Here is a 26,114-nt window from a genome sequence, read left to right on the forward strand (position 1 = left end):
GTATATATACGTATGTTTGTACACTTTTGAAAGATGATTCCACATTATATTTATATATAATAGAACATGTAATAATTCTAGTCTTTCAAAAACCATGACAGCATAATCCTATGTATGCTTTTATATGATTTTATGATTTTAAGAACATGAATATTTAACATTTATGTCAGTGAAAAGTAGGAGGGGAAGACAACATGTATTATAGCTCTGTTTCCATTTATATAAAATGAGCCTGTGCATATGTATGCATAAAAGGATGCGTGAAAGTACAGTCACCAACTAGGAATCTAGTCGACACTAATTCCTTCTCTGTCATCATCTCATGTAATCAGTCTCAAAGGCCAGTGATTTTCAAGCATTTCTTAAATGTTTTTCTTACTTTCCATGTTTTCTGCCATTGCTTTAGATACCATCTTTGCCTGGTAGCTAAACATCCCATAGCCAGTCTCTTGACTTGAATCTTGCCTACCTCAAATCCTTCTTCCAGTTTCTTGTTAAAGTAGATCTATCCAGAGATATCTGACACATAAAAATTTATATCTAATACTCTTCATTACTGGGGCGCCTGGGTGGCTCAGTCGTTAAGCGTCTGCCTTTGGCTCGGGTTGTGATCCCAGGGTCCTGGGATCAAGCCTTGCATCAGGCTCCCGGCTCAGTGGGGAGCCTGCTTCTCCCTCTCCCACTTCCCTGCTTGTGTTCCCTCTCTCACTGTCTCTCTTTGTCAAATAAATAGATAAGTCTTTAAAATTCTTCATAACTTATACCATCAAATCCAAACCCCTTGCCAAAAGGCCTTGTAAAATTAGGACTTGAGTACTTTTCCTCTCATGCCCCACTTTTGGTGACCATAGACTATCTTCGTTTTGTTTTATTTACAATTTTATTAAAATTCCAGTTAGTTAAAATACAGTGTAATATTAGTTTCAGGAAAAGAATTTAGTGATTCATCACTTACATACCACACCCAGTGCACATCACAACAAATGCCCTCCTTAATGCCCATCACCTATTTAGCCCCTCCCCACCCACCCAACCCCCAACATGTCTGTCTGTTCTCTATAATTATTCTCTATAATGTTTTCGAGACGCCAGGGTGGCTCAGTTGGTTAAATGTCTCCCTTCAGCTCAGGTCATGATCTCGGGGTCCTGGGATCAAGCCCCACATTGGGCTCCCTGCTCAGCGGGGAGCCTACTTCTCCTTCTTCTGCTCCCCTCTCTTGTGCTCTCTTTCTGTGTCAAGTAAATAAATAAAATTTTAAAAAAGAGTCTGTTTTATGGTTTGCCTCTCTTTCTCCCCCCAACATTCATCTGTTTGTTTCTTAAATCACACCTGTGAGTGAATCACATGGTATTTGTCTTTCTCTGACTGACTTATTTCCCTTAGCACAATACTCTCTAGCTCCATCCACATCATTGTAAATGGCAAGATTTCATTCTTTTTTATGGCTGAATAATATTCCTGTGTGTGTGTGTGTGTGTGTGTGTGTGTGTGTGTGTGTTTGTGTGTATCACCTTTTTTTTTAAATTTTTAAATTTTTTAATAAACATATAATGTATTTTTATCCCCAGGGGTACAGGTCTGTGAATCGCCAGGTTTACACATTTCACTGCACTCATCATAGCACACACCCTCCCCAATGCCCATATCCCCACCACCCTCTCCCATCCCCCCTCCCCTGAGCAACCCTCAGTCTGTTTTTTGAGATTGAGTCTGTTATGGTTTGTCTCCCTCCCGATCCCATCTTCTTTCATTTTTCCTTTTCCTACCCCCCAAACCCCCACATTGCATCTCCACTTCCTTATATCAGGGAGATCATATGATAGTTGTCTTTCTCCGATTGACTTATTTCGCTAAGCATAATACCCTCTAGTTCCATCCACATCGTCGCAAATGGCAAGATTTCATTTCTTTTGATGGCTGCATAGTATTCCATTGTGTGTGTGTGTGTGTGTGTGTGTGTGTGTGTGTGTGTGTGTGTATCACATCATCTTTATCCATTCATCTATTGATGGACATCTAGGTTCTTCCCATAGTTTGGCTATTGTGGACATTGCTGCTATAAACATTCGGGTGCAAGTGCCCCTTCAGAGCACCACGTTTGTATCTTTAGGATATATACCCAGTAGTGCAATCGCTGAGTCATAGGGTAGCTCTATTTTCAGTTTTTTGAGGAACCTCCACACTGTTTTCCAGAGTGATTGCACCAGCTTGCATTCCCACCAACAGTGTAGGAGTGTTCCTCTCTCTCCACATCCTCGCCAGCATCCGTCATTTCTTGACTTGTTCATTTTAGCCATTCTGACTGGTGTGAGGTGGTATCTCATTGTGGTTTTGATTTGTATTTCCCTGATGCCGAGTGATGTGGAGCATTTTTTCATGTGTCTATTGGCCATCTGGATGTCTTCTTTGCAGAAATGTCTGTTTATGTCCTCTGCCCATTTCTTGATTGGATTATTTGTTCTTTGGGTGTTGTTTGCTAAGCTCTTTATAGATTTTGGACACTAGCCCTTTATCTGAAATGTCGTTTGCAAATATCTTCTTCCATTCTGTCAGTTGTCTTTTGGTTTTGTTAACAGTTTCCTTCGCTGTGCAAAACCTTTTGATCTTGATAAAATCCCAATAGTTCATTTTTGCCCTTGCTTCCCTTGCCTTTGGCGATGTTTCTAGGAAGAAGTTGCTGCGGCTGAGGTCGAAGAGGTTGCTGCCTGCATTCTCCTCAAGGATTTGGATGGATTCCTTTCTCACATTGAGGTCCTTCATCCATTTTGAGTCTATTTTCATGTGTGGTGTAAGGAAATGTCCAATTTCATTTTTCTGCATGTGGCTGTCCAATTTTCCCAGCACCATTTGTTGAAGAGGCTATCTTTTTTCCACTGGACATTCCTTCCTGCTTTGTTGAAGATTAGTTGACCATAGAGTTGAGGGTCTATTTCTGGGCTCTCTATTCTGTTCCATTGATCTATGAATCACCTCTTCTTTATCCATTCATCAGTTGATGAACACTTGGCTGCTTCCATATTTTGGCTATTATTGATAATGCTGCTGTAAACATCGGGGTGCATGTATCCCTTCGAATCAGTGTTTTTGTATCTTTTAGGTAAATACCTAGTACTGCAATTGGATCACATGGTAGTTTTACTTTTAAATTTTTGAAGAACCTTCATACTTTTTCTATAGTGGCTACCCCAGTTTGCATTCCAACCAGCAGTATAAGAGGGTTCCCCTTTCTCCACATCACCAACATTTGTTGTTTCCTGTGTTAATTTTAGCCATTCTGACAGTTGTGAGGTGGTATCTCATGTGGTTTGGATTTGTATTTCTCTGATGATGAGTGATGTTGAGCATCTTTTTATATGTCTGTTGGCCATCTGTATGTCTTTGAGAAAATGTCTGGTCTTCTGCCCATTTCTTAACTGGACTATTAGTTTTTTGGGTGTTGAATTTGATAAGTTCTTTAAGATTTTGGATACTAATCCTTTATCAGATGTGTCATTTAAAAATATATTCTCCCATTCTGAAGGTTGTCTTTTAGTTTTATTGATGGTTTCCTTTGCTGTGAAGAAGCTTTTTTTTTTATTTTGGTCTAGTCCCAATAGTTCATTTTTGCTTTTATTTCCCTTGCCTCAGGAGTCCTATCTAGAAAAAAGTATCTACAGCCAACATCAGAGAAGTTCCTGCCTGTGTTCTAGGATTTTTAAAATTTCAGATCTGATTTAGGTCTTTCATCCATTAGGTCTTTCATCCATTTTGAATTTATTTTTATGTGTGGTTTAAGAAAGTGGTTTAGTTTCTTTCTTCTGCTCACAGCTGTCCAGTTTTCCCATCACCATTTGTTGAAGAGACTGTCTTTTTTCTTTCTTTTTTTTTTTTAAGATTTTATTTATTTATCAGATAGAGATCACAAATAGGCAGAGAGAGAAGGGGACGTAGGCTCCCTGCTGAGCAGAGAGCCTGATGCGGGGCTTGATCCCAGGACCCTGGGATCATGACCCGAGCCGAAGGCAGAGGCTTTAACCCACTGAGCTACCCAGGTGCCCCGCGGCTGTCTTTTTTTCATTGGATATTCTTTCCTGCTTTGTTGAAGATAAGTTGACCTTATAGTTGTGAGTACATTTCTGGGTTTTCTGCTCTTTCCATTGATCTATGTGTCTGCTTTTCCACCAGTACCATACTGTCTGGATCACTATAGCTTTGTAATATAACTCGAAGTCTGGAATTGTGATGTCACAAGCTTTGCCTTTCTTTTTCAAGATTGCTCTGGCTGTTTGGGGTCTTTTGTGGTTTCATACAATTTTAGGATTGATTGTTCTAGCTCTGTGAAAAATGCTGGTGGTATTTTGATTGGGATTGCATTAAATGTGTAGATTGCTTTGGGTAGCATCGACATTTTAACAATATCTGTTTTTCCATCCATGAGCATGGAATGTTTTTCCATTTCTTTGTGTCATCTTTATAATTTCTTTCATCATTGTTTAATGGTTTTCAGAGTACAGATCTTTTACCTCAGTGATTAGGTTTATTCCTAATTATCTTTGGTTTTTGGTATAATTGTAAATGGGATCGATTCCTTAATTTCCTCTTCCGCTGCTTCATTATTGGTATGGAAAATTCAAGAGATTTCTGTAGGTTGATTTTTGTATCCTGTAACCTTACTGAATTTGTATATCAGTTGTAGCAATTTTTTGGTGGAGTCTTTAGGGTTTTCTACATAGAGTAACATGTTGTCTGCAAATGGTGAAACTTTCACTTCTTCTTTGCCAATTGCCTTTTATTTCTTTTTATGTCTGATTGCTGAGGCTAGGACATCCATACTGTGTTAAATAACAGTGGTGGGAGTAGACACCCCTGTCTTGTTCCTGACCTTAGAAGAAAAACTCTGTTTTCCTCCTTTAAGGATGATATTAGCTGTGGGTTTTTCATATATGGCCTATATGATGTTGAGGTATGTTCTTTCTTTAGTTGTCCACATACGCCAGATTGGTTTTAGTTGTCCACATCGGCATAGAGTCAGTCCCTCAAGGCCTCTGCTTATGCTGTTATTTCTGCTTGGAATTGACTTTTCCTTTTCCCCTTGAGCCCCGCATATCCCATCACCAACACTTACTCTCTTAAAACTTACTTCTGTGTATCCTCTACCAGAAATTTTCCCTGCCCTTGCTTTCAATCCCAGGCTAAACTAGGGGACCTCTAGTTTGCATACAGTGTGTATTGTTGTGAATTCTTTCTCATTTTCTCTTCCCCATTAGACAAGGGAAGGACTGATGTTTTAATCATTACAATTCTAGTACCTTCCAAGGACCTGGCACTGTTCATTTGCTCCATGATTGAATATCCCGTGTCCTCCCCTTACCTGCAGAGATCTTTCAGTCTTAGCCAAAAAATGTTTTCTCTTTCAAATTTTTTTTTTAATTTTTTATTTATTTTCAGCGTAACAGTATTCATTGTTTTTTCACCACACCCAGTGCTCCATGCAATCTGTGCCCTCCCTAATACCCACCACCTGGTTCCCCCACCCTCCCACCCCGCCCCTTCAAAAAAAAATATGGAACGCTTCACGAATTTGCGTGTCATCCTTGCGCAGGGGCCATGCTAATCTTCTCTGTATCGTTCCAATTTTAGTATATGTGCTGCCGAAGCGAGCACTTCTCTTTCAAATTTTAGAGATTAAGATGAAACATCTTCATGTTTAGCATAGGAGAAAAAGTATTTCTTTGGGGTCACATTTCTAATACAAATAAAGAGATATAAAGCAAATAGTTTCATTCATTGTTTAAATTGATACTTATCTTTGTAAGTAGTTGTGCATAATCATGATATGTACATTGTGCCATTTTAAACTATGGTACATAGTTATCTAAATTTTTTATGATTGGAGGCAATTACTTAGATTCTTCAGAGTAGAATTACAGAGTTATTAAATACTGATTTCTGTGGGTACAGATGAATATGGTTGCAACATCTGATAAAGGGTTAATACCTGTTGCTAAGTGGTTCTAAAATGATGCCCCACTTTGGGACCCAACAAGTGCCAAAGAAATACTAGTTTTGATATTTGGGACTAGGTATGCCTTTTTTAACCATTAATATATAGTAGAAAATTCTGTATTAATTGCCAACCACAGATGAGATTGGTGGTTAATTTCAGAGTTGAGTAATAGAATGGTGCATTTTTTACAATTAACTTTCGCAGTTTTTGGAGAGACAGTTGCCTTTTTTTTTTTTTTTTTTGAGAGGGCGAGAGAGAGAGAGCGTGAGAGCACATGTGCTCATGAGATGGAGGGGATGGACAGAGGAGGGAGAGGGGAAGAGAGAATTTAAGCAGGCTCCAAGGCTGGTGAAGAGCCAACACCAGCACAGAGCCCGACATGGGGCTGGATCTCATGACCCTGAGATCATGACCTGAGCCAAATTCAAGCGTCAGATGCTTAACTGAGTCATCCAAGCACCCCTAGAGAGACAGTTGACTTTTAAGTTAAAAGAGCCGGAGTTGCTAATAAACACTGCAGAAAACAGAAATGTCTCCTATTTGATGGACTGATTAGAACACAAATTATATCCTTTTACATAAGAATACTGCAGTTGATGTTTCTGACTCTCTCAACATATTTTCCACTGTAACCAGTTTTGCTCTAAAAAAATAACAGTTTGAAAGGTACAGTGTTTGTAACATTAAATAGGCAGGGGCAGGGTGGAGTTTGTGATAGGTGTGTTACCTTAAGATGGGCATGTTGTTTTTTAATGTTGTTTCAGTCCTTTTAATAGCAGAACTTTTATTTTTTTCAATGGCCTGTTTCCCAGTTAAAAGTTTTTTTTTAACAATCACATGATGAGTTATGTAATATGTGGTTTATTTTTCTTACTATAATTATTCATAAAAAGGAGTTTTATGGAAATTATAAGCTATAGAAGCAATCATTATTAACTGTGATTATAAACTAGCCGTTTTAAATGAAGATTTTAGTTTATGGTAAGGTGAATGTTTCTCTTTTGAAAATTTATTGTATAAACAAATCTTAATAATGATAGGCTTTAGCTTTCATTTTAACGTGATAGCCATGCTGAATAGTTTTATGCAAATAGGATGTTTGATGTCCAGTTTCCAAATGGCTTATGTCTGGATATAATTGCCCAATCAACTATTAATGTAAATTATTGTCCAATGAAATTGTCTGAAGTGAGCAATAATCTTACAGGGGCTGAATTGAAATAATAAAAAAAAAAATTACCCTTAGATTCTAGAAGAAGGCTATCTCCTTTTTTATTTGTTTTCTTTTCTATCACTATACTTTTTTAACCCTCTCCTCCAACCCCATTTTTTGAAGACTCTTAAAAAGTGTCCTAGGAAATAATGTTGATGCTTATAATAAATCAGAAATAGTAAGGAAACTTGAACAATCAAAGAACTTTCATCTCTTCCCGCCTCCCTGCACACCTGGTGCCCGAAAGACATAACTATTTTTCTTTTGTTTGGCTCCTATTCAGAGTATATTTTCTATTTTTCACAGTGATGTTGAACCTGAATGGCTGGACAGTGTGCAGAAAAATGGAGAATTATTTTATTTGGAATTGAGTGAGGGTGAAGAAGAAAGCCTCCTTCCTGAGACTCCTACTGTGAACCATGTCAGGTTCAGTGAAAATGAGATTATAATTGAAGAGGATGATTACAAAGAAGGAAAAAAATATGAACCTAAACTCAAGCGGTTTACCAAAATTTTAAAAAGTAAAAGTCTTTTACCCAAGCGCCACAGTAAAAAAAGTAGTAATGGCAATGAGCCGGTGTCCATTCTAAAGCATCAGTCTAACCAGAAAACAGGAGTTGTTGTCCAACAGCGGTACAAGGATGTGAATATTTATGTAAACCCCAAAAAGTTAACTGTGACCAAAGCCAAAGAGCAACTTAAGCTTCTGGAAGTCCTGGTTGGGATTATCCATCAGACCAAGTGGAGCTGGAAAAAAAGTGGAAAACAGGGCAGTGGAGAGAGGCTTGTGGTCCATGGCCTGCTGCCAGGAGGCTCTGCTATGAAGAGTGGTCAGATATTAATTGGTAAGTGTTGCTGGTAAACATCAGTTCTTGTTTGCAGAGATTCGTGATTAGTGATGCCTTGTGAGACATGATCAAAACAGAATTATATCCAAAGTCTCAACAGATTAAGGACTGCGTGATGATATTTGGGACAGTAGTGACATTGTTAGGCATGGTGTACTGCAAGGCATAATGCTCTTAGAATAAGTACTTTGGGGATTGAATATGTGTGTGCCTCATTTAGGCCAAGGAATAGCTTAACTAATTTTTGAGTTTTGAATTATATCATTTTATTTCATCTTGGTTGTATTTGCTGACAAGAAAAAGAAAATAAGTTAATTTTATAGTGATAATTTCGATTTGAATGACCTATATCCAATAGCGTGATATAAAAATATGTAATTTATGAACAAAAATACTTTTACATTGTATGTTTGTCCTTGAGTACACTAAGTTCTTGAGAGTGGTTTTTAAACTGTTTTGTTTGGCATATTTAGCAACAGTGATGTTATACATAAATTTCCTTTTAAGGGTGGTTGTCATAAAATATCTTATCAATTTAAAGGTTAAAAAATACCTCTGAAAGTTATTCTGAATATATATTAAGGTGAGCATTTTGTATTGCTGATACATTTTCAGCTGTTGGATATAATGCTTGAGTTACTCGTAATTTTATTACTTAGGTAAAAGCTATGTCAAATGTGAGAATATGTTATTAATGAAACTTAAAATTTATTAACAAATCTAAAGCTGACAGTCTTTTAAGTTGACTCAGCCTATAAGATTTAGATATAAGAACTTTTTTTTTTTTAAAGATTTTATTTATTTGACAGAGATCACAAGTAGGGAGACAGGCAGGCAGAGGTAGAGAGGAAGGGAAGCAGGCTCCCTGCTGACCGGAGAGCCCGATGCGGGGCTCGATGCGGGGCTTGATCCTAGGACCCTGGGATAATGACCTGAGCCGAAGGCAGAGGCTTTAACCCACTGAGCCACCCAGGCGCCCCTAGATATAGGAACTTTTATAGCTACCTTAGAAACATTTAAAAATATTTCTTTAAGTCTAAATTGTATTTGTTTGTTCATTGATTCCACAAAATTTTTGAGTATCTTCTAACTGTCAGGAATACAAATATTATTCTAAGGATCCATTTACTCCTCTTAAGGGGCTCCTACTGCAGTGCAAGAGGTGGATCAGAAATAGGCAGTTTCACATAGTATGATAAGTGTCATGATAGGGTTTCACATAGTATGATAGTTTCACATAGTATGATAAGTTTCACATCGTTTGATAAGTGTCATGATAGGGTTTACAAGAACGAATCACATAGGAAGAGCATCTATGCAATCTATCCTAATGATTGCAGCAAGATCTCCACTTTCTCTTCTTATGATGTAATGTTGGTACTCCTCCCAAGTTTTAAGTTAAGTTTTTGTGTCCTCCCTTCCCTACCCCTGTGGGCCTGGACCACAACTTAAGTAGTACTATGTGATTTCAGAGGTGGGATCATAAAAGGTGATGCAGCTTCTGCCTAGTATTCTTGGAATCCAGTTGCCATTGTGTGAGCAAAGCCGGTCCACATGAAGAGACCACAAGTACTATTCTGGCTAATCACCCCCAGCTGAGGCCTCAGCCACCCTGCAGCATCAGCTACCACACATGAATGAAGAAGCCTTACAGAAAATTCTAGCCCCAGCCACCATCTGGCTGCAACCACATGGGGAAACCTGAGTTGGAACCTCAGCTAAGCCCAGTCAACCCCAGAACCAGGAAGGATAACAAATTGTGGTTGCTGTTTTAAATTCTAAATTTTGGGGTCATTCCTTATGCAGCAACGGATAGCTGGAACAGAAGCTAATGTGTGCTTACGTTCTCTCAGGTGCTCAACTTCCTTTTTGGTAAAATGTCTCTAAGGTTTATTCTTTTTGTTCTGTCAGAGGATGGCATAATTCATGCTTATGACGTCTTGTCCGGTTGTTGCCAACCACCATAGTTTTAAGATAGCACATGATGGGAAACTCCTATATTTATCTGGGGCCTCTGCTCAGGACCTAATTAAACTGATTTATAGACAAATCTCTGAAATGCTTTTTAGCCATTCCTCTTGAAACCTAATAGAGAGGTGGTTATGGTCAGTGAGCATCCATTCCATGTTTCCTTTCCCCTGAGCCTCCAGTCTGCTGAACCTTCTAGGAATGCTACTTACCTAGACCTGATCTTTTTGCACCATCTCTATGGGAGGAAAGAAAATGAACTATAGAGAGGAACTATAGAGAGGAAACAACATAGTCCTGTTGTTTATCTTGAAAATAATTTAAAGATACACAGGAGGCTGGTAGTATACTTTTTAACCCGAGTGTGGTTATGTAGGTATGTTCACTTTTTGATAATTTATTGTTGTAGTGCATTGTGTTGTAGTGTAGTGTAGTGTGTGTGCACTTTTCTGCATGTGTATGAATAGCAATGAAAAGGCAGAAAAATGAAGTTCATGATTTCAATTTCATAATGGAAGAGTTTATGATTTACCAATAAGTAAAAAAAAAAAAAAGATATGTCGAAATAAAATGATTATTTCATCCTTGGTGCATAGCAAAATGCTTGGTTGATAAATAAGCCCTCAAAAACGTTTATTGAATAAATGCACAAACTATGTAGAAAAATACTGTGGAGGGAAAACAATTGGAAGTAAATATAAAGACACCAAAATGCTAGTAGGGTTTGTGTGAAAATGTTATAGGTGGTTTGTTTTCTCTTTTTTCAGAGTTTTAATTTTATGGTGATATTGTATATTTTTAAAGTTGCATATTTGGGGATAAATAATGAACAATTTTTTAAAAGATTTTACTTGTTTACTTTATTTATTTACTTATTGAGAGAGAGAGAGTGCACACTTGCAGGTGTAAGAGCTGGGGGGAGAGCAGGCAGAGGGAGAAGCAGGCTCATGCTGAACAGGGAGCCCGACTAGAGACTCAGTCCTAGGACCCCGAGATCACAAACTGAGCCAATGGCAGATGCTTAACCAAATGAGCCACCCAGATGCCCTAATGGACTTTTTTTTTTTTTTAAGATTTTATTTATTTATTTGACAGAGAGAGGTCACAAGTAGGCAGAGAGGCAGGCAGAGAGAGAGGGGGAAGCAGGCTCCCTGCTGAACAGAGAGCCTGATGCGGGGCTTGCTCCCAGGACTCTGAGATCACGACCTGAGCTGAAGGCAGAGGCCTTAACCCACTGAGCCACCCAGGTGCCCCCCCAATGGACATTTTTAATGTCATCGTGACTTTAATAATTCCACAGCATGGAACTTTGTTATTTGTTTCTTTCATAGTTTCATTTTATACTGAAATCTGTGGTTGAACTGTGATGTAATCCCATAGGCAGGAGAGTCTTAAAAACTTTGTCCTGGTAATGCAGTTTGCTGGGGTGACTTCTGCCATTGTCTAGCTGGAGAATGACCCTCCTTTGACTTAAGTGCGTTGGCCGACACAACTCTGTTCTATTCTGATTCTTCTTTGCTGGGGTTTGGGGGGGTTTGCTGCATGTTCTGGTGCCATTTTTGTTCTTACTGCTGACTTGTGTCTTTATTTTTTATTTCTGAGTTTTTCTTAAAATTTGACCACTAGGGGGTCCACGGTGGCTCAGTCAGTTAAGTGGTGGACTCTTGATTTGGGCTCCGGTCATGATCTCCAGGGTAGGGAGTTCAAGTCCAGTGTTGGGCTCCCTGCTGGGCCTGGAGCTAGCTTAAGATTCTCACCTCCTCACTCTGACACTCCTTGCTCCTCCCCACCACCATGCATGTGAGTACATGTGTGCTCTCTCTCGCTCGCTCGCTCTCTCTCAAATAAATAAAATCTTTAAAAAAAAAAAAAAAAGCGACAGCTCTTTGCTCCCTGACTACCTGTAGCCAGCCTCCATCCATAGACCAAAGCAAATCCTCTTCTGACCTGCATCCTAGAAACTGCATATCACCTTGGTGATTTTTTTTTTCATCAAGATGACTCATTTTTGCTCATTTTAACCAGGTGTATTTTAAGGATGGAAAGGATAGGGTTAAAGAAATCACACATTAATGTTCTAAACACGCATACCCCTGTAGAAAGTTTCTGCTCAACAATAAAACAAAGTTTTTATTTTAAGTACTTTATGTGTGACTTCTAATGTTCTCACCTGTGATCATTGAATAACTTTGTTTTGTATGACACACTTGTGCTATTTCTCTTTTAAATTTTTTGAAGTTTTTTTTAATCTTTTAAAAAATATTTTTGAGGTATATCATTCATTGATAACATAGACAAATCTTAAGTGTGCACTCAGCGAATTTTGACTTATGTATATAGTTGTGTAACTACCACCCAGATCAAGATAAAGAACATTTCTAGTACCCAGAAGGCTCCATGGTGCCTCCTCCCAGTTAATACCCTCTCCCTTCTGAAAGTCAACTTTTCTATCAACAGAGCTGACTTTTTCTCCTCCTCTTCCTTCTTTTTAATTTTACCACTTCTCAAACTTCATTTCATAGAAGTCTATAGTGTATACTCTTTTGCATTTATTTTCTTTATTTTATAATATGTGAGAATTATCCAGGCTATTGCTATGTAGTATTCCATTGTATATTCATTTTTCCATTTCACTGTTAATGGATGTTTCCAGTAAAAACATTTTAAGTGCTTTTTTTAAAAGATAGGCTTGGTTTTTTTGTGAACACCTAATGGTTTTATTCTCTAGTATTTTACATGTTGTTATTTGATACACATTTTTATTTTCACTTTCCGTAATACTTGAAACATTTCAATTTCTCCCCACTTTTTTTTTTTTTAAAGATTTATTTGTTTATTTGAGAGAGAGAGAGTGAGAGCAAGCTGAGGAAGGGTCTGAGGGAGAGGGACAGAGAAAATCTCAAGCTGACTCTGAGCTGAGCATGGAGCTTGACATGGAGTTCAATCTCACAACCCCAAGATCATGACCTGAGCTGAAACCAAGAGTCACACACTTAACCGACTGAGCCACCCAGGTGCCCCAGTTTTCAGTTTTGTTAACAAAAGTAACTCTGCTGTGTTTGTCTGTCTCTCCTCCCTCACGTCATTTCTTTCCCATGTTTTTACCTGTGGTACTGGACCCAGTAGTAAAGGAAAGAAACAAGCAGTGATTTCACTGGAAAGATAAAATTAGAGTTTTTAGGCCTTCCTAGAGAGTTTCTTGGGCAGTTACTTCCTCTACAGCTGAGTACCAGAAGGATTATGTGATTTACCCAAGAACAGAGGGCAGTCAGTGATAAAGCTGGGACCTTCAAGTTCTGATATCTATTCACAAAACTCTCACTTGCTGTGGTGCTCACTTGAATGGGTGGGGGAAATGCTGAAGGATTTCTCTTTGGAGCCAAAAAGAAAAGAAATCATTTCATCCTTTCAAAATGTAATTTGGAAATAAGGATTAAGCTACAACAATGTACCACCTAACCCATTTTATCCATTTTGAGATACTTATCCAAGCGAAATAATCTAAAACAGATCTGTAAACCATGACCTGTAGGTCATATCAGGCCTACCACTCATTTTTGTAGTCTGAAAACTGGGAATGGTTTTTACCTTTTCAGTGATTAAAAAATAAAATCAAAAGAACAATATTTTATTATATATGAAAATTATGTGAAATTCACGTTAGTGTTCATAAATAAAATTGTATGGAACACAGCCATATTCATGTGTTTATTGTCTATTGCCGCTTTCGAGCTACAGTTGTGGAGTAGAGTAGTTAGTTGCTGCAACAAAAATCATATGGCGTGCAGAGCCTGAAATATTTACTTATCTGGTCCTTTACAGAAAGTTTGCTCATCCCGGATGTAAAAGAAGGAAAACTATATGCGTGAAGACATTTATTTAAGCATTTTTTTAAGAATAAAAAATAAAAACGGGACGCCTGGGTGGCTCAGTTGGTTAAGCAGCTGCCTTCGGCTCAGGTCATGATCCTAGCGTCCTGGGATCGAGTCCTACATCGGGCTCCTTGCTCGGCGGGGAGCCTGCTTCGCCCTCTGCTTCTGCCTACCGCTCTGTCTGCCTGTGCTCACTCACTCTCTCTCTAACAAATAAATAAAATTTAAAAAAAAAGAATAAAAAATAAAAAGCATGAAAATGTCAAACTGGAGGATGATTATTTTAATTATAATTTAATAAATGTATGCATTATTTGACTTTTAAAATAGTAATCTAAACACTGTGTACCAACATAAAAATTCTTAATACTTGAGAGGTTTAAAAGGATGAAATTCCTTTATACCTTGTTAGTGTCAATATAAGTAAAGACTAAAAATAATTTGTGAGAATAATTATGACTAGAGTGCTGCGGTCATCAATAATTTTTTCAACATTTCTGTAGTATTATTTTCTATTTTAATGAGAAATAAAAACCTTGCACCAGTTTCTTATCAGGCAACATTAGGGAATGTGATCTTTTCTTAATCAAATATTTTGAGTGATTATTACAATATATGAGACACCATTATTCAAGGATTTCTAGAATGATAGGTTAGGAAAGACCTTAATTTTCTGCTTATGCCTGCGTATTATAAGTGAGAGATTGATATTGGAGCTCAAAAAATACATAATGAAGGTAATTCTCTCAGAATTTAAGAATTTTTCAGTAAATGTCTTGACAGTAAATGCATTAACTTGAATGTATAAAACGGCAGTATGGTAACTATGTTTCAGAAGCCAGATTTTCTTCCCCCGAAGTCAAATTCAGTTTAATTTAAAAGACCAATTTAAACTCACAGTCTGATCCCACCCCATTGGCACATACATATTTCCCAGTCCTTCTGTGCATAAACTCCTCCTTCTAACAAGACTGATTTGTTTTTTTCTCCAATGACCTCTTTGTACTCTTTATATATCCTGATCTGTTCTTCTTCATTCATGGTCCCTGATTCTCATTTGGTGCTTAGTTAGCCAAGACTGCTTTATATTGTTAAGACGTGTGTACTCATTTTCTATTGCTGCTGTGACAAATTACCACAAACTTAGTGGTTTAAAACAACACAAATTTATTATCTTGCAGTTCTGGAAATTAGAAGTCTAAAATGTGTCCTTTTGCACTAAAATCAAAGTAACCACAGGGCTGCATTCCTTATGGATTCTCTAAGGTAGAAATCCCTTTCCTTGGCCAGCTTTTCAGAGGCCACTTGAATGCCTTGTTTCACGGTCCCTTCCTGCATTTTCAGAGCCAGCAGTGTAGTATTTTCAAGTCTCTCTCTGACTCTGACCCTCCTGCCTTATAAATACCCTGTGATCACATTAGGCCACTTAGATAATCTCCCGATCTCTACATCCTTAACTTAATTATATCTGCCAAGTCCCTTTTGCCACGTAAGGTAACTTTCACAGATTTCAGTGACTAGGGTGTGGACAACTTTAGGGGACCATTAATCTGCCTACCACAGTGGGTTTTTATTTTTTAGTAAAATAATGAGTTTTGGGGTTCCTCGGTGCTCAGTCAGTTAAGTGTTTACCTTGGGCTCAGATCATGATCCCAGGATCCTGGGATCAAGAGCCCCACATCCGGCTTGGTGAGAGCCTGCTTCTCCCTCTCGCATTGCTGCTCCCCCTGCTTGTGCTCTCTCTCTTGCTGTCTCTCTTTGTCAAATAAATAAATAAAATATTTTTAAAAATATAGGGATTTAATTTGTTTTTATAATAGTAATATTTGTTTAATATAGACAGTTGAGAAAATGAAACAAAAAAAGAAAAAGCCCGTACACCCAAAGGCAACATTTTACATAAATATTTTTTCTTTTCTCTACATTTATGTGTAATAGTTTTGTTTTAAAAATAATTTCTTAAACTGTATTCATTTTGTATATAGTATAAATACAGTAGTAAATAAATGTTGACATATATATTTTTATAGCCCTTGGTGCCCTTCAGTACACACTTGATATTAAGTAGATGCTGAGGAATGCATCGATGGATCTTCTCAAGTGATTAATTTTACATTGAAGAATTGATTTAAGCACAGTGCTAAACTGATTTCACCACTTTCTATTTCTTTGACTTTTGAATGTATCTTGATAAAACTTTCCATCGGTAATTCACATTTCTTATCTAACAGTTCAAATAATTCCATGCAGTTCATTTCCTTTCAGCCTTTGACAGGACGTCCTAAGGACTCCCGTGTGCTTGCTGAGAAAGAACTTTGCCCACTGCAGTGATAGGATGTCCAGGAAGACTGCCATTTCTGAGTCACAGTGTTGCTGACAAAAACTTGAGGGAAACAAATACATGGGAGAATGAGAAGTGGGTAGAACACTTCTGCTATAGAAAGAGAAAATGTTCCACTAAACATTTTAAAATATTATTTATACCACACTCACTCTAAAATTAATTTTCATATCTGTTATGACAAACAATACATGTATGTCTCCTACTTTTAAAGCTTTGTTAGACATGTTTTCAAATGGTTCTTCCCTACAACACTACCTCTGTTGTCCAAGGCTGTTCACTGCACAAACATCCTTGAAAAAATAATCTAGAACAAGGACTTTCAGTGCCTTACCTTGCAAGATGTACAAAATATGAAACACTGAGGGAGAATCATCTACCAACACTGTTATCTATATACACATTTATAATCTGTCTTCCCCAGAGTATGAAGCTCCAGACAGTAGAGGTTTTTTGTCTGTTCTGTTCCATTGTTTGCCTATAGTGCCTAGAACAGTACATGGCACACAGTAGGTGCTCAGTAAGTATCTGTTGCATAAATATTAATTATTTGGTCCATTTCCTAATGATATGTTTAGGAATGATAAAAAAAATAACCTTGGTATATACATATTTCTATTAATAAAACTCACTGGAATTTTGATATTATCTCTAATTATGTTATAAAAGTAAATTTCCATTTTAACACTGATCTTTATTTTATGAAAGCCACCAAATTTGATAAACATACCCATTTAAAGAAAAAGCCATGGAAAAGGAATTTTTACCAAAACTTGCTGTGGATTTTGTTATAGTTGGGGCCTTTGAAACAAAGAGCTGTATGTAGACACAGATCAGTAATAGCAGTGAAAGCCACAGCATATTGAGTTATGATGTACCACATGGATTTAATTAAAATTTCAGCCAAATTTTTTTTTACTGTGGGTTTAAGTGATTAGATTCAATTTTGCTAAGTGCAGTACTTGGTTTATGCTACAAATTTTATATTTGCCCTTTGAGTTTACATAATTCTCTCAATTGTATCCAAAATGAGAATATTCATCTCTTTAAATATCCATAGGTGGTATTTAGTTATGGTGCAACGTTGGGCTATATTATAGTATAAGAAAAGAGTGGAGTGGGAGCTTAGCTCTGCTGCTATGAGCTGTATAATAATATATAATGAGTTCCGCAGTACTTTGAAGAGGTTGGAATAGATGCTTTTTAAGGGTCTAACTCTAGATCTTTTTGGGTTTTGGATATTCATACAACAACCTTTGTTATTCTGTTTTCAGGTGATGTCCTTGTTGCTGTGAATGATGTTGATGTGACTTCTGAGAACATAGAGAGAGTTCTGTCTTGCATTCCTGGACCTATGCAGGTATAAAGAGTCTTTCTTTTGTATTTTATGATTAATTATAGAAAATAAAGATATCCTCTACTGTTTTCTTTTTTAAGATTCTGAAAATTATCATGTATAAAGTGAATTATACTTACATATTTGATGATTTAAAACATTTTAGCTCCTGTTAACATTTTTAGCTTTTGGATATTATTCTAAAAAGAGAGAAATATCTACAAATAAAACCCCTCCTATGTAAAGCAGGAATAATGACAATAATTTTAAAACTGTATAATGACCAACCTATCATTATAACTACTATATATGTTGATGAAAATCCAGTTCCTAGACAAGTCATTTTAAACAGTCATGGAATTTTCCTTTCTCTGATTTATTAAAATCACTGTTCCTTTAAATTTTTTTTTCTAAGATTTGGTTTATTTCTTTGTTAAAGAGAGAGAGCATAAGCAGAGGGAGAAGCAGGCAGAGGGAGAAGCAGTCTCTTTGCTGAGGAAGGAGCCTAATGTGGGACTTGGTCCCAGAACCCTGGGATCATGACCTGAGCCAAAGGCAGATGCTTAATAGACTGAGCCACCCAGGCATCCCTCCTATAAAGTTTTTTAAATGTGGTTTTGTTTATTTTAAAAACTAATTGTACTATTTTCTTGATGTGTATGTGTGTGTGTGTGTGTGTTATCTTGTTTAAACAGCCTTATTCCTGAGCTTTTATTTAGCTACTTAGTGAATTATTTCTCATTCCTTGTAAGTAAAAATAAATCTCTTTCATAATAGTTATTTTGATAGTCTAAGCATTGACATTTTATATTGTAGATGACATTTTTAGGTCATTAGAGAGATGTATTTTGAAAGTGCTATACTTTCTATTTAGGAATGTTCTGCTCTTGTTAGTATCAGGAATTCAGTTTTTCTCTTTTAGGGGTAGGGAGGATGATATGCTTTAAACAGGTAGATATTCCATCAGACTATGAGAGGATGAACCCACTTTCTGGATTGATCAAAGTGAAGAATAGAATCCATGATAAAACAGAATCTTCCTGCATCTGATTTGAGATTCTGAAATAATAGGACCCATGGTGAAATTCTTTATTGTCTAAGAAAGAACATCTCCCTTATGTTCACTTCTTTCTCTTAACACACACACACACATACACACACACCAAAGACACGCATGGATGCTCTGTAGAAGTAGCTATCTTTGAAAATGCAAAATGAAAGTGCTCGAAGAACTTTGGCAGCCAGTGACCAGCAGCGCCTAGGAATGGATAGAGATGGTGATGGAGACAAGGTGGTTTTTGAAATACTAACAATCAGGCAGACACCAGACATAATGCTGAAATAGGGTATACTGTTGTCCCCTTTGGTTGTCAGGTGTGGAGAGGGCCTAGGGTGAGCCAGGGTGCTAGGGCAACTCAGGGGGCTCAGACAGCAACTACTTACCCATTAGTAATGAAGAATTGCAGTATTTTAACAACTGAAACAGCTTCACCCGAGTAAACTGGCCGCATGTCAGCTCCCAGGTCTGGGCTCCTCCTTTCTTGCCTCTGTCAGTGGCAGGTATCTGCCAGTGTTGCCAGAGTTCAACCGCGGCTCTTCTATCTTCCAAAAAAAATTATGTTTACAGTGGAGTCACATTTTACTTATGTTTAATTAACATTTGCAAATTCAGCTATTCACAAACAGAAGTTAAAAAAAAAAGAGGAAGAAATAATGATTTAAATATTTTGGTCTGGTTCCACCCACCATTTACATGTCCTTGTTAAGTATGAAGTAGGAGTTGTGTGTCTGCTGTTGGCCCAGTTTGCCTTTTATGACGTGAGCATCTTGCTGCATTAAGTGTGGTTCTATATTTAAACACACACACACACCCCCCACACACACGCATGCGCACGGCTTTTACATGCCAATATGTACATCTTGTGCCTAAATGAAGAAACAGCAGTTTGTTTTGAAAGTGGAAGAAAAACTGTTTGAGTTGTTTGAATTTATCATATTGAGAGAGTATGTTATACTTTAACACATTCTTGCCTTCCTAATGTAAGTTCAGAGTGATTTTGACAGCATTTAATTTGAGGATATTACCCTGTCATAAGATGTATATTATTAAAATCTTTTTAAGGTTTTAAATCTTTTAAAATCTTTTCTATTTAAGAAAATAAACTTTCTTCTTATTATAAAGGTAGTACATGTTCATTGTAAAAATAGAAAGATACGAAGAAGTAAGGGACAAAATCTTTTAAAATCCCATTACCTGAGGATGTTCATGTTTAATATTTTGGAATATTTTATTCCAGTTTAACCCCTTGAGTATAAACATGTATGCATTTGTTTGTTTTGTTAGCAGAATTGGTATTATAGCTGTGTCATGCTCAAAACCAAGTACCAGCTTTTAGCATGACATATCTTTAGTAATGATTTAAAACATAGTTAAAATTCCTTTAACTAGAAGTAATGTTTAATTAGTAAACCACATCTTTCTTACATCATTAGTGTTGCAAGGAGTGTGAAGTATAATTTTGTCGCTACCAGCCGTGTAAACTAGGAGTTCGTAGGAGGCTCAGGGAGGACAGGAGTAGAATTGGGAAGGGAACTAGTGTTTGTACATATCAGGCAGTTTGTTGGTGCTTTGCTAATATCATTTCCTTTAGTAATTTCATGTATTCCTCATAATAGTCTGTAGAATACCAATAATTGTGTTTCTATTTTGTATGTGAAGAAAAAGAATCTGAGAGAGATGTAACGGTTTCTCTAAGGTTGCAGAGTTAATAACTCAAGGAACTGAAACTGACTTAAGAGCATGATCCTTCCATCTCTCACACAACCTGGGTGGGTCTTCATTCCTGCTGGGCTAGAACAAACTGAGGTGGACTTGTCCCTGAAAAAGTTGTTTTACCTGATTTGTATCTATGGCAGCTGAAACAATTATCCAAGCAGTAAGAGAAGAGGAATGTTCATTTATAAAGAATTCCAGAGGAGACTTTTAAACATTTAAATTTGGAACTATCTAACAGCAATATTTTATTTTATTTTTTTTAAAGATTTGATTTATTTATTTGGCAGAGAGAGACACAGTGCGAGAGGGAACATAAGCAGGAGGAGTGGGAGAGGGAGAAGCAGTCTTCCCACCAAGCAGGGAGCCTGATGCGGGGCTCAATCCCAGGATCCTGGGATCATGACCTGAACTGAAGGCAGATGCTTAACGACTGAGCCAGCCAGGCACTCCTCTAACCGCGATATTTTAAACTTCTACTCGATGTATAAAAATGGTCTAAATGCTCTTGTCATCGAACAGAAGATGGCCTGGGAGCTCTCTACAATGTGGTAATGTGGTAGAATGAGGTCAGAGCTCCATTTTAAACCTTGCTCTGAGCAAGTTGCCAGACTGTTCTGGGTTTCAGTTTTCTCATCTATAATCAGAGGAAATTTGAGCAAATATATCTGAACCCAATTCCAACTCTGCAGATCTGTGCTTGATTTTTAAGTAAGTTCTGTTATAAATAGATTCAGAATACCAGAATGAAATCCAGAGGTGAAGCCTATATGCTAGGTGAGGTACAAAAAGACCAAATAATTTCTTTTAAAGCCAAGTTTTAAAATTCTGCAAAAATAGTTGTCTTAGATTTCTCTAAAAATGTTGTCTGTCTTGAAAGAAAAAAAAGCTGGAGAATTGTTCCAGACTAAAGCAGAATGAAATGACATAAAACTAAATGCAGTGGCTAATCCTAAATTGATCCTGGATTGCAGTGGGTAGCAGCTATATTGGGACAATTGGGGAAATTTGGGCAAAGACTTTGAGAACAGTATTATATTTAATATTCAAATTCCTAAGTATGATAATTATATTTGGTTATGTAGGAGAAGGCCCCTATCCTTAAGAGATATGTGCTCAGGTATTTAGCAGTAAAGCATTAAAATGTCACCAGATAATTCTGAAGTGATTCAGCCAAATTTTTTTTGAGTACATAAAGTGGGGGTGAGGATGGAAGGAAAGGGGAGTAAGACAGAGAAGACAAGGAGAAAGCAAATGTGACAAAATGTTAAAAATTGGTGAAACTGGGTGAGGAATAATGCATGGGTAATTATTATGTTATTGCAACTTTTCCATAGGTTTGAAATTTTTTAAATAGGAAGTTGTGAGTTTGAAAAAAAGAGGTTTTCAGTATTTAAAACGACAAGAACAAAAGGTACAAGTACCCTTCTGATTGCTGACTGTGACCTTTACTACTGCAGCTCTTATGCACTCATATTTATTCAACAAGTACATAATTATATATATTATAGTATATACCACTCATTCCTGGCTTCGTCAGGGAGCTTGGGTCCAAATTTTGCTGTTGACCAGGGTGGATTGCATTAAGCATTGGGCCATACCTCATTTTCCTGGAGCTTTGGAGGAAGCCACCAACTCCTTTCACAGGAGATCAGTAGAACATTAGTCCTGGACTCTTACCTCTCAAGTATTTCTTAGACCCAAAAGAGGGAGAAAAGTCTTTTTAAAGGAGATGGTGGTTGGGTGGAATGTTTTAACTTTTATTATCTCCTTGTTACACAAAAGTGATATATAAACCATGGAAAAATTAGGAAATAGACGGGCAAAATTTTTTTTTTTTAAATGTAAATCTTCTCTATTTTCAGAACCCAGAAGTATCATCTGTGTGGATATTTTAAAGTGGAGGACTGAGTGATCAGATTTGCATTTTAGGAATATTTCATTCTGAATGGGACTGGAGGTTGGAAAACCAGGTGACTGGCTTCACAGCAATCCAGAAGAGAGCTGATAAAAGACTATGGATATGGAGGAAGGAATAGATTAGATTCAAGATAATGTGAAGCATAGGACAGTGCTTCCTGTAGGATAAAGAGAAGTCTAACATGCCTTCCAGGTTTCATCTTGAGGGAGATTGCCTTAAACAGAAGAGGATCAAGGAGAGAGAATTTGCTAAGTCAGATATACTCATATTCTTCAGAATTGTGACTGAGGAATATTCAAAGCATCTGCCAGACAAAGGAGAAAGGATCAGATAGGGCGGATAGCAGTGCAGATGTTGTGAGAGAGATCCCATGAGGGCGGTGAGCAGAGGTGAGAGACTGGCCAGCTCTTGGAGCTGCTTCAGATTCTGACAACCTCCCTGGTTCCCGTCTGTGAAGAGGATGGCTTGATAGCTAACAGAAAGAAAGAATTTGCTTGTTTGTTTGATAGAGGCTGAAGAGACATTGCTTGTTAAATGGAGAGGTTGAAGAGAGAAGTAGAGAAAGGATAATTAAACAAGATTTTGGAAATGATGAGTTATGGCAAGCATGTCTTCTGACCCAAGGAAAGGTACATCATCTCCTGAACTGGAAGGAAAAGAAGAAAGGATGAGCAAATTGCGCACGCACGCGCGCGCGCGCGCGCGCGCGCGCACACACACACACACACATTTCGAGAGAGACAGGCAATGAGGAATGATGAAACATGTCACAGGTTAATGTTCATAGAGGAACAGAAAACCCTTTTATAAGAGGTTTCATGTAAACTATTTTATATTAGATGGGTTTTTTCCCTCAGATTTTATTTATTTATTCATTTAGAGAGCACAAGAGGGTGGGGGGGCAGAGGGAGAGAGAGACTCCATACACTAAGCACGGAGCCGGATGTGGTACTCCATCCCATGATCCTGAGATCTTGACTTGAACCAAAATCAAGAGTCAGACACTCAACCGACTGAACCAACCAGGTGCTCCCTCCTAGATGTTTCTTAATAAAAGTTTTCTATAAAATATATCTTTAATATTTATGTATATCGACCCCTTTTTTAAAAAAGCACATAACTCTTAATTTAGTTATTTGTCTCATCCATTATTTTATCAAGGCAACCAGATATCCTGAAATTTAAAGCTACTTAACATGTTAGCTTTTCAAAATGTCTTGCTAAAGTATAATTATCTTTGCGTAATAGAGCTAACTTTACTTAAATCAGGAGAATGGTGGCTAAAATCGTCCTTAAAAGAATTTTAATGGATGGTTCTGTGGTGTGTGTATTTGAGTTTTTGACATGGTGAGGGGAAAATGCCCTTACACCACAGAAAAGAAGTGCAGTTTTCTGCCAAGTATAACATTAGTTAGTTTTCAAGTATGTCATTTTTCACTAAGCATAACAAACTAGTCTTAAATTTTAGGTTCTTGTTGCTGCCTAAAGTAAAATTAGTGAGCTTTTATTTAGAGTTTACCACCTCATTTCCTTTTGTCATTTTTGGTGAGTCACAGCCAGTCTCTTGACCTCTTTACCCACAAGAGTCTCAAACAGAAAGGATGCCTTCCCTGTTCTGAGACATTTCTTTCTCCGAAGACCACCTTTCTCCTTGTTCACCACTGGTATGCACAGCTCTCACAGACACTCAGCAGACCCAGCCAGCCTATCTCTGTGACATCTGCTTCCCTAGGATGCTACTCATCTCATGCTCCCTGCGGTCATATTTCTCCCTCCATTCATATATATCACTCCTCACCAAAGCCCAAGCCTGGGGACAATCTCAGAGCTCCCATCTAACCTGTCATAAGCTCTGGATTCAGGATTTCCCCAAATTCTCAGATCTCTAACATTTTTAACACCACCACCAAGGAACACCACCCATATATTTTCTTTTGGACACTCTTAAAGTCTCATTCTTAGATAAAAGAATTTTATCTTTTATTTATTTTTTATTTATCTTTTATTTATCTGATCTCAACCACCAAGCCGTTCACTTCATGAGGTCCTTCTTCAAGGATTTTATGTTTTTGCTTATATTTGTATTTCTATTTATATATACATATTTTGAACGTTGTCCAATAGAACAGATGCAACTCTCAGAACAGTCTTTCAGGCCATCTAATGCTTACCTGTTGCTTGTTTGGGTCAAAACCTCACACCAAGAAATTCTTTTTCACATTCTTCTAAGACCATTTCTAAAACAGTGTCTCTTCAGCTGTCTCTCACCTTAATCTTATATTAAGTTTCATCAGAACTTGCTTGATTTTTCCCATATAGGATCTCTAATTTTTTATATTTTTGTTGAGTTTGCTTATTATTTCCCCCTAAATACTCTAATTTTCTATCCAGCCTTTTTTGATACAGTGTTGTAATATTAAGGACCCATTTTTCAATAGGTTTATAGCAAATATAAAAAATTTAGTAAAGGTTGACTTTTCCATTTGGAATATTACATGTTTTGTAAAGAAATATGATCATTAGGCCTCAGGAAAATTTTATGAAGAGTTTTTCCCCTCCTACTTTCTATATAGATTATTGCTGATCTTGACCTAGTTTATCTTTACTCTGAATATATACATATTAATGAGTTTAGACCTCATGTCTCTTTTCTACTTGTTAATAAAATAAATCTGACACTTATTTTAGAAAAGATGTTTAACTTAATTCACTTTAGGTAGACAAAGATAATTTAGTGCCCTTGAGATGCCACAGATAGCTACAGATAAGCAAAATTGAACACAACCATAAATAGTCCCTCCTTGTCGACAAAAAAGGATATTTAGATATTTGTCTTTTGGAAGGTTTTATTCATCAGGGCAGATTTATTTTATAGTATAACAGTTGGATGCTCTAGTGGGATTATGAATGAATTTTTAAAAAATAATATGCTTAATATTTTTGATGATAAAATATAAGTCTATAAAGCTCATTTTTCTAAAAAGTGACTATATATGTTAATATTTATCATATTTAAAGTTGGCCTTAAAAATTGTACCTCTTGAGTGCCTGAGTGGTTCAGTCGGTCAGTCGTCTGCCTTTGGCTCAGGTCATGGCTCCAGGGTCCTGGGATTGAGTCCTACATCGGTCTCCCTGCTCAGCCAGGGAGCCCGCCGCTCCCCCTAATTGTGTCAAATAAATAAAATATTTTAAAAAAATAATAACATTAAGAATGAGGGATTATTTATTACTATCTTGATAATAACTTTTTTAAAGATTTATTTATTTGAGAGAGAGAGTTAACAGGGAAGGGGCAGAGGGAGACAACAGACTCCCCACTGAGCATGGAGCCCAACATGGGGCTCAATCCCAGGACCCTGAGATCACGACCTGAGCCAGAATCAGGAGTCCGATGCTTAACAGACTGAACCACCCACGTGCCCCTATCTTGATAATAACTTCTAAATATTTTCCTCCCACATGCAACTTAATGTGTACAATTTTATCTGCTTTTAAATATTGGCTAGGTATTTCCCACCCCCAGCCTATTGAGGTATGATTAACAAATAAAAATTGTATATATTTAGGTTGTCCATGATTTTTTTTTTAAAGATTTTATTTATTTATTTGACAGAGATCACAAGTGGTCAGAGAGGCAGGCAGAGAAAGGGGGAAACAAGCTCCCTGCCAAGCAGAGAGCCCGATGCGGGGCTCGATCCCAAGACCCTGAGATTATGACCCGAGCTGAAGGCAGAGGCTTAACCCACTGAGCCACCCAGGCACCCTGTTCATGATTTTTTAAAGTGTCCAGTGTGATGATTTAACAAACACATACTGAAAAGGCTTTTTATTCTTGATCAAACATGAATTTATTTT

The 26,114-nt window shown here is 37.3% G+C and overlaps 1 protein-coding gene across 2 annotated transcripts in view; it reads left to right on the plus strand.

The window, feature by feature from the left end:
- Positions 1-26,114, plus strand: part of INTU (inturned planar cell polarity protein) — a gene marked incomplete at its 5' end in the record, with an annotated part of 89,794 nt that overhangs the window by 19,263 nt on the left and 44,417 nt on the right. For both annotated transcript variants that reach the window (XM_080797595.1, XM_080797594.1), the window contains 2 exons: positions 7,507-8,045; positions 17,504-17,589. In XM_080797595.1, coding sequence (XP_080653721.1) covers positions 7,507-8,045; positions 17,504-17,589 — 625 coding nt within the window. The remainder of the gene's footprint in view (positions 1-7,506; positions 8,046-17,503; positions 17,590-26,114) is intronic.

This window comes from Martes martes (genome assembly GCF_963455335.1).
Source record: "Martes martes genome assembly, chromosome: 2".
NCBI lineage: Eukaryota > Metazoa > Chordata > Mammalia > Carnivora > Mustelidae > Martes > Martes martes.